General features: G+C 41.2%; 1 protein-coding gene and 1 pseudogene across 1 annotated transcript; one reads left to right on the top strand and one right to left on the bottom strand.

Annotated features, from left to right (window-relative positions):
- The first annotated feature begins 706 nt into the window (after positions 1 to 706).
- LOC141661306 (cell division cycle 20.2, cofactor of APC complex-like) lies at positions 707 to 3,822 on the top strand (annotated as a pseudogene).
- Positions 3,823 to 4,048: 226 nt separating this feature from the next.
- On the bottom strand, positions 4,049 to 5,663 carry LOC141723313 (protein MODIFYING WALL LIGNIN-1-like). Its single transcript, XM_074525110.1, has 3 exons — positions 5,480 to 5,663; positions 4,711 to 4,913; positions 4,049 to 4,515 (listed from the first exon to the last, which is right to left on the bottom strand). Exons 1-3 carry the CDS (start codon positions 5,573 to 5,575, stop codon positions 4,212 to 4,214), a joined length of 603 nt encoding a protein of 200 aa, XP_074381211.1. The 5' UTR covers positions 5,576 to 5,663; the 3' UTR covers positions 4,049 to 4,211.
- Positions 5,664 to 9,071: the final 3,408 nt, after the last annotated feature.

The following is a 9,071-nucleotide window of genomic DNA, read 5'->3' on the forward strand; positions in this document are numbered from 1 at the left end:
CAAATCGTCGTCCTCCAACCTTATGCCAAGCCTCCTTTTCAAGGCTGAAAGATCCCTTCCTCCCTCGTCTTGGTTTTGAGTGTCCTCCGCACGACGACGCTCGTCCATCGTACGCCCGGACCTATGCGGGTGTGGTACTACCTGGTTGCCTAGGCGTGGCCTTTCTCTGCCTTCAGTGTCCTCATCCGCAAGCTCCACAATAGGTTCTACATCATCCGAATACTCCAAACGTCGTGGAGTGATTCGCGGGTTTTCCCGGCTCCTTTGGGTATCTCCTTCAACTACAGGGGCTTTCCCTAAGGCATGACCATGACGGGGGAAACGACGACCTCTCCTCGTCTTTCGACGCTCCACCGTGTTTAGTCTTGAGTTAAAGCTGTTAAGAGTATCCCCATGCGATATAATTGCTCCAATATATCAGCGTTGCTGATGAAAACTGGAGGTGTCCCCCTACATCCGGAGCCCTTGGTGGATCCGCCATGTTTCTGGGAACGTAAGGTTCATGGCGAGTATAATGCCCCCCGCCTTCTCCTTCAGACCTGCTGTCACTTCCATCATAAGAACTTCCATCACGATTGTAAGACATCTTTTCCTCCTAAGATTGTGACCTTAGTTAGCAGCCCCTCCTTCTAGCGCCAATTTGTTGACGGAGGAATCTGGTAACAACAAAGATTGAGGTTTCTCGCCGGAACTAAGATCTGTGACGATGGTTCTTTGCCAGAAACTTAAGCGGTGTGTGGTTGATTGTGGTTGTTTTAGGCTGAGATTGATCAGAGTAAGTGGTGGCTCTCTTATCAGCTCTCAACTTCTTACCCTCTCAATGTGCCTACGTACCCTTTATATAGGGATCAAGCCTGACGTAGTTCTCGTAGAACAGGAAGTCTAATGAATTTAGACTTCTTACTCCTAAGCCCAGTAGAAGCCCATCCGATATCCATCTTCCGCTAGCTTTAGGAATGTCCAACTATGAGGCCCAACCGCGAAGGCCCAAGGCTCGTCCGTAATCGCAGGACTTCACGGATAGTGCATCTCCCTGCGCAAGGATAACACTCTGCTATAGCTATCTCCCTTGATTTACAAACGCAGGTATAGCCACGGTTCACCCCAAGTGCCAGACGCATCCCTGTCCCCCCGAATGAGGATAACCCACCAGATAACAGGACAGGTGATCCCAAGCTCTTGGGTGCAAAGTGCAGGATGACTCCAAAGTTCTCCAACGAGGACACCCGTTGAATACAAGAACAGAGCTCCCAAAACACACACCAAAGTAAACCCCACATCCCCAACGAGGACACCCGTTGAATATAGGAGGAGGCCTTCAATCATCAGGCATACCCCTGGAGGCCTTCAAGCTTTTCACGGACATCCCCCTCCTTGACCGTCTCAAGGAGGGAATTCTTCCAAGAGTACCTGCAACAAATACATTAGTAAAAATAACCTCCATTGCTCCTCTCCATACAAGCTTTGCCCTGAATTCAACATCAAAAGTATATAGATCAAACACAGGACGCGTCCTAACCAAGTGGGCGCGTCCTAACCTCCACAAATCCAACCCTGCTTTAATCGTTTCTTATAACATGTAAAGTCACAGGACACGTCCTAGAATATAGGGCGCGTCCTTAACCTTATTAGACTTGCACCGTCTCCTCTAAACCATCACGCACAACATTTCACTTTCAACGACACATCCTTGCTATGGTTAGCGCGTCCTAAAATATCCATCACCATAAGATTTCACCTGCCAAGCACTTTCATAATTATTGACGCGTCCATAACGCCTGGGCGCGTCCTTCCTTGAACATGCACTCTTCTCGCCTCGTAACATATCCCTTCCCAAGTAGGCGCGTCCTCAATACTTGGATGCGTCCTCACTTTCACAACGCAATACTGAGTTTGACTGTAATTAGCCCGCATTTGACCCGAGTCAATCCAATGCCAAATTTTGGGTATAACACATCTTAAAAAGTGTGCTAAAAAGTCAGACGACTATTAAAATGAAACCGAGATGTATTGATCTTATTGTTTGTTTGGTAATGGCAGTTGGATAGGTTTATTCCGAATAGATCTGCTATGGATTTTGACTACGCGCAATACATGATGGAGGTGAGGAAAGGCAAGGAAAATCCATCTGTGAGCTCCCCGTCTAGAGAGGCTTACAGGAAGCAGCTAGCGGAAACTTTCAACATGAATAGAACACGAATATTAGCTTTCAAGAACAAGCCTCCAACTCCCTCTGAGGCTGTTCAAATTGATTGCTTACCGAAAGCTGTTCACCAAGCCAAGGCCAAGACGCGAAGCCACATTCCCCAGGTACACACATTGCAGCAGAGGCGGATTCAGCAATTTTAGTTTAGGGGGACATCGGGCAAATTTTGAGAATACCCCTTTATATTTTCGAATTTTGAGGGGGCACGATCATATATTTTCAAAAAAAATAATGGTGGAAAAACGTAAAATTTGATTTTATGGGGGACACGTGTCCCTCGGCGCCTCTTACTAGATCCTCCCCTGGCACCTAGTATTTAATTTCCATTTGGATGTTTAATTTTAGTCTTGAATCAACTTATTTTAATTTTTACATTCTTACTGTTTTTTGGTTGATTATACAGACGTCTGAGAGGACCTTAGATGCTCCTGATCTTGTGGATGATTACTACTTGAATTTGTTAGACTGGGGCAATGGAAATGTTCTTGCCATTGCTCTTGGAAACACAGTGTAAATGGTGCTACTTCTGAACTAGTCACACTTGATGAGGAAAATGGTCCAGTGACAAGCGTCAAATGGGCACCTGACGGGCGCCACATTGCTGTTGGTTTGAACAGCTCCGAGGTTCAGCTTTGGGATTCAACAGCCAATGAACAGGTTAGTCTATTTTTGTGCTATGCAGTGATTAATCTTTAAAACACTATTGTAGCAAATTATTTGTATAACTTATATGCAGCTAAGGACTTTGAGAGGGTGTCACAGCTCCCGAGTTGGAGCACTTGATTGGAACAATCAAATTTTGAGTACTGGAGGGATGGATGGTCAGATTGTTAACAATGATGTAAGAATTAGAGATCATATAGTTGAGACCTATAGAGGACACCATCAAGAGGTTTGTGGACTACGATGGTCAGCCTCCGGCCAGCAGTTAGCTAGTGGAGGAAATGATAATCTCTTACACATTTGGGATAGGTCCACAGCTTCTTCGAATTCCCCAACACAGTGGCTTCACAGGCTCGAAGACCATGCAGCTGCTGTCAAAGCTTTAGCTTGGTGCCCATTTCAAGCGAATATGCTTGCCTCCGGAGGAGGTGGAGGTGATAGGTGCATCAAGTTCTGGAACACCCACACCGGTGCATGCTTGAATTCTGTTGACACAGGCTCACAAGTTTGTTCTCTTTTGTGGAATAAGAACGAGCGGGAGCTGCTTAGTTCTCATGGTTTTACTCAGAATCAGCTCACTCTTTGGAAGTATCCATCATTGGTCAAGATTGCAGAACTTACTACTGGTCATACCTCCAGGGTACTTTTTATGTCTCGGGTACATATCTAATTTTAATACCGTGAACCTATATGAGGGGATGATTGATTAAATGCAGTTTTGTTCCTTAAATTTTCATTTCTGACTTTTTTGTTTCTGCCTTTCTTTTCAGAGCCCAGATGGATGTACTGTTGCATCCGCAGCTGCAGATGAAACACTCAGATTCTGGAATGTGTTTGGAACTCCTGAAGTGGCTAAACCTGCGCCAAAAGCAGCTCAAGAGCCTTTTGCTCACCTGAATCGCATCCGCTGAAGTAAAACACTATTGCGATTCTTGTCAGTAAATATAGTAAAAGACCATAGGATATATCATTCTTTGTTTAGTACAGAACAAAAAAGATAGAGTTTGCACAACAAAATAGAAGAAACTCAACACGTACACTCATTGTGACGTGTTCTGAATACACTTGTGACACTTCTACTGAATGAATTTTAATAGACATCATTTTAATTATTAGTAATTGTTATTACTGCTAATGCTAATGCTGATGTGAATTTTAATTCATCATTATAATACCTTGTATTTGTTGTATCGGATTTTAATTGAAAGTAAGAACATTTTACATTGCTCTGCGGGGCTTCTGAAGGTTCTATATTACAATAACAGATAACTGGAAAATTTATTCGTGCTAACTCTTTAACCCCTCTTTAGTCGAGCAATTTGCATCCTCATAAGGCATCCTCTCAAACAAAAACCGGATCTTGGTACCTTTGTTGAGGAAATTGAGGTTGTCCTATGGCAATGCCGGGCTGTACAGCAGGAGCAGGTTGAATCCAAGAATCACCTCTGTTCTTTGCTGACTGCACCATCACGAATGACAGGATTCCAAGAACAACAGTTGCGAGGGACAAAATAGCAGCTGCAGTAAATACGCCAGGTCCTAGAACATAGCAAACGTAGTGGCCCTGGTACTTTGACTCTTCACCAGTCTCATCATTAAGTGCTGCACCAAATAGCAACAGAATAACTGCAGTAACAAATGTGAACCTGCAAAATGATTACACATACAAGCTCAAAATTACTCATATCTGGTAGTTGCAGATGTGGCTGCTGCTACTTGTTCAATGAACAAAGCTTGTTTTCATGCTTACGCTTAAAAACTAAACAAACGCTAAACTTTCAGGCTATAGAGGATGATCAGAAGTGGAATAGTGCGGGATAGAAGAAGTTTTACATGATTACCAGGACACGACAGAGCAGAATAGAGCCACCGTCCAGCTACAGTTGGATTGATTAGGTCCTCTTCTGTAACAAAGACAACCAGTCGCAACATTGATTATAATCTGAGCCTTCACAAGAGCCACAACAGCCATCAATCCTAGAGCTAGAGCTGGACTCCTAGGATGTGTGCACTCAGATGACGATGTGTAAAGTATCTGACTTCTCTGCCATTTTTTCAAGAAATGTTGTTAAGATTCTACATAACGGCTCAGTCAAGTAGTTAAATGCAAATTAACATGGAATTAATGAACTTAAATAAGCATGTTAAAATTAAAAGATGGCAGTAGCAATGACAAGAGAAGTCTGTCAGAAAATATGTCAATTTTAAGAGACTCAAAGTAGCTTCAAATTCACAGACCTTGATTTTCAAATAAGATGTCATGCAAGTGACAAAAATCTCTCTCTCTCTCTCTCTCTCTCCCTCCCTCTCCCTCTCTCTCTCTCTCCCTCTCTCTCTCCCTCTCTCCCTCTCTCCCTCCCTCTCTCTCTCTCACCCCCCTCTCTCTCCTATGAAAGCCACAATCTGTGAATTAAGAATCTTGATTTTATTTCCTATGATGTCAGTCAGGTAGACAAGTAGTGCTACAACATAACATATTGCTAGTTTACACCCATAATTATCGTCAAAGCTTTTCGGGCAGAGCATGAATATAAACTAGTAGACAACTAACTAGTAGACTCTTGACAATGATAAAACAGGTAGAGAAGAAATAATGCAATATAACCATACCTTAATTCTCTTGGTCTCTGCAGCAAAACTTAAAGCAGTAGCTAAAAGCCCAAGAAATCCCACTGCCATGCACACAGCCATTAATTTTATCTCCATCTCTCTCTCTCTCTCTCTCTCTCTCTCTCTCTCTGATCTCCCCCTCCCTCTCTCTGTCTCTAAACTTATGCAACTCTTCTTCTCCTCCCCAGAAACAGCAATTTATGTGGTTTCAGCATCCTTATGTCTATAAACTGGGAATAGAATGAAATAGACGTCAGGAAATGCATTTGTATCAGATTTGGTTGTCTCAAAATTCAAGTATATATATGTAAAATGACAGAACAATATCTAAAGTAGAATTTCTGTCCATTTTAACATCAATTTACATTCATGATCAGTTTAGACTATATACACGGAGTCATATTAGTGTACCATAAAATTTGGTGAGTTCATTTATTCTTAATTTGAATGATAACTTTTTATACTAAATTATGTGTAATTCAAATAATCTTGATAAAAGAACAGAAATTACACTTGTAAAAAAAGTCCGGGAAAAAAAATCAAAATATCATATCATAGAAGTTCGAAAAAAATTAAAAAAAAGTACATATAGCTCCATTTTGAACACTGGTGACCTGGAAAGCAAAGATTTTTCACTCACCTGCCGCACCGCGCACTGGATTTTTGGTAATTCTTTGGTGCACGAGGATTCTTGGGATTCTTCTCTCATTCACGAATGAGAGAAGATAATACAAATTCTTGAAAATTTAATCAATTAACAATGCTAAAATGCATCGGTTGGATTATCAAGTAATAATAATATATATTTTAACGATAATGTACTCATAATGAACTTATGTAGTTCATTATTTAGTTTAATTTGACTAAAACTCCTGAAAACTATATAAAAATTATACTTTTAATGTATTAATGTTTGGCGAACCCCTGCATACGAATCACCATATTTTTAGATTTGCCGTATTCCTTATCCCCATACCACGCACCCTCGCACATGCACCCGCACTCATGCTTCCTACCTGGTGACAAAAAGGACTCTCGATAAAAAGCGAAATTTCTATGTAATTACTTGCAATTTATATTTTTGAAAATAGACATGTCATTGATAAATGCAATCCATCTGCAGCAGCTAGATGAAACACTCAGATTTCGGAGTGTTGTTTTTGAAACTTCTGAAGAGGCGAAACCTGCTCCAAGGCCAGCTTAAAGCCTAATAAATCGTAAAGATTAACAATGCTTGAATTGTATTGTTCTCATTCTATTTCCTGAATCAATATACACTTGTTTATATACAACAGAATGATAAGCCTGACTTCTCTAACTAACAGAATGATAAGGATATATCTAGTTTATCCTTTAATCAATATCAACTATAAATATAGATATCCAATTCCTATCTGTAATCTAATCAAATAGTCAGCCGATAGTATAGGAGGTACGCTTATCCTTATTATGCCCCCTCAAGAACGACGTTGTGTCAACAATGGCGATCTTGGAAAAATGAGATCGAAAAGCAGCCTTCGGAAGTGGTTTTGTGAGAGAATCGGCAACTTGCTGACTGGATTGTACATGCCTGACCTGAACAAGATTTTTCTGAACCTGGTCACGTACAAAATGGAAATCAATGGCAATATGCTTCATTCGACTGTGAAAAACTGGATTCCGACATAAGTAAGTTGCACCTATATTGTCACAATAAATACGAGGACGTTGGACAGGTGGAAGTTGAAGTTCAGATAAGAGATTCTCAATCCAATTAGTTTCAGCTAAAGCACTTGCAACTGCACGATACTCCGCTTCTGTAGATGAGCGAGCGACTGTTCTCTGTTTACGTGAGGACCAACTGATGGGTGTATTACCATAATAAACAATGTAACCAGTAGTGGAGGTACGATCTAGTATATTTCCATCCCAGTCAGAGTCAGAGTAGGCATGCAATTGAGATCCTGGGCTCGCGGTAATATATAAGCCATACATGTTAGTTGTTTTAAGATATCGCAGCAAGCGTTTAACTGCTTGCCAATGATTTTGTTGTGGACAATGCATAAACTGAGAGAGCTTATTTACCGCAAAAGCAAGGTCTGGTCTGGTGAATGAGAGGTACTGCAGTTTGCCAACAATTCGCCTATAATTGGTGATATCAATTCGAGGCTCATCCATATTAATTGTGAGAACTGATGAAGTACTCATGGGTGTGACAGCACCATTACATTCAGCCATTTTTGTTTCATGCAGTAAATCATTGATGTACTTGGACTGCGAAAGAATTAGTCCATCAGACCTGGGGATTACCTCCACACCTAGAAAATAATTAAGCCGTCCAAGATCTTTGAGTGAAAAACGTGCAGAAAGAGCTTGTACGAGTTTTTGAACCACCTGAGAAGTTCACCCTGTAATGACAATATCGTCAATGTAGACTAATACATATGCAGTGACATTACCGGTATGTAAAATAAACAGAGATGAGTCTGAATGTGATTTTCGAAATCCTATCTCGATCAAAAAATTTCCAAGTTCATGGTACCATGCCCGAGATGCCTGTCTAAGGCCATAAATTGCCTTGTTTAATTTGCATATATAAGTGGGGTAGGAAGGATCAACAAACCCAGGAGGCTGCTTCATAAACACCTCTTCTTCCAAGCGTCCTTGCAAGAATGCATTATTTATGTCAAGTTGATGAATATGCCACTTCTTTTGCACTGCAATAGAGAGAACAAGTCGGACAGTAGTAGGTTTGATAATAGGACTGAACGTCGAGTGAAAATCCACACCTGGGCGTTGCGTGAAACCTTTTACAACGAGTCTAGCTTTATAGCGTTCAATGGAACCATCTGGATTGTATTTTATCTTGAACAACCACTTGCAATCAACAATGTTACGAGAAGGATCCATGGGCACCAAAGTCCAAGTATTATTTTTTAACATAGCATCATACTCAGATTGCATAGCATTACGCCAATGGTCTATTTTCAGAGCCTGTTTGTAAGTAGACGGAGTGAAAGCAGCTGGCACTGTAACATTAAACCCATAAAAATGATTAGGTTTAAAGATTTGATTTTGTGATCTTGTTACTCGCCTGGATGCTTCTTGAATAACAGCCGGACTAGAGGCCTCATGTGTATTCTCAGTCATAGTTGTAGGTGTTTGGGATGAAGCAAACATATGTGAGGTTGATTCTTCATGTGGCTGCTGTTGGAAGGACACAGGAGAAACACTGGATGCGGATTCTTGGCAGGAGGACTCTAGTGGAGTGGTGCGCGAATGGTCCTCAATGACCGTAGGTAAAGATGGGGTGACTGTAAGTGGCTCCGAAATATGGTTTTCGAGTGAAATATGTGGCTGAGAATTTGAGACATTATTTGACTGAGGGGTTTCAGGAACCCAATCTAAGTCAGGTAAATTATGAAAAATGTGTGCAAACTTAGTGACATATGGAAATGTAGACTCAATAAATACAACATCATGTGAATGATATAATTTAGATGTGACAGGATCATAACATTGATGTGAATGAAATTGTGTGGAAAATCCCAAGTAGATACAAGCTGTAGAGCGTGGTGCAAGTTTGGATGTAGCATAAGGTTTGAGCCATGGA

Source organism: Apium graveolens, chromosome 5, assembly GCF_009905375.1.
Source record: "Apium graveolens cultivar Ventura chromosome 5, ASM990537v1, whole genome shotgun sequence".
Lineage (NCBI taxonomy): Eukaryota > Viridiplantae > Streptophyta > Magnoliopsida > Apiales > Apiaceae > Apium > Apium graveolens.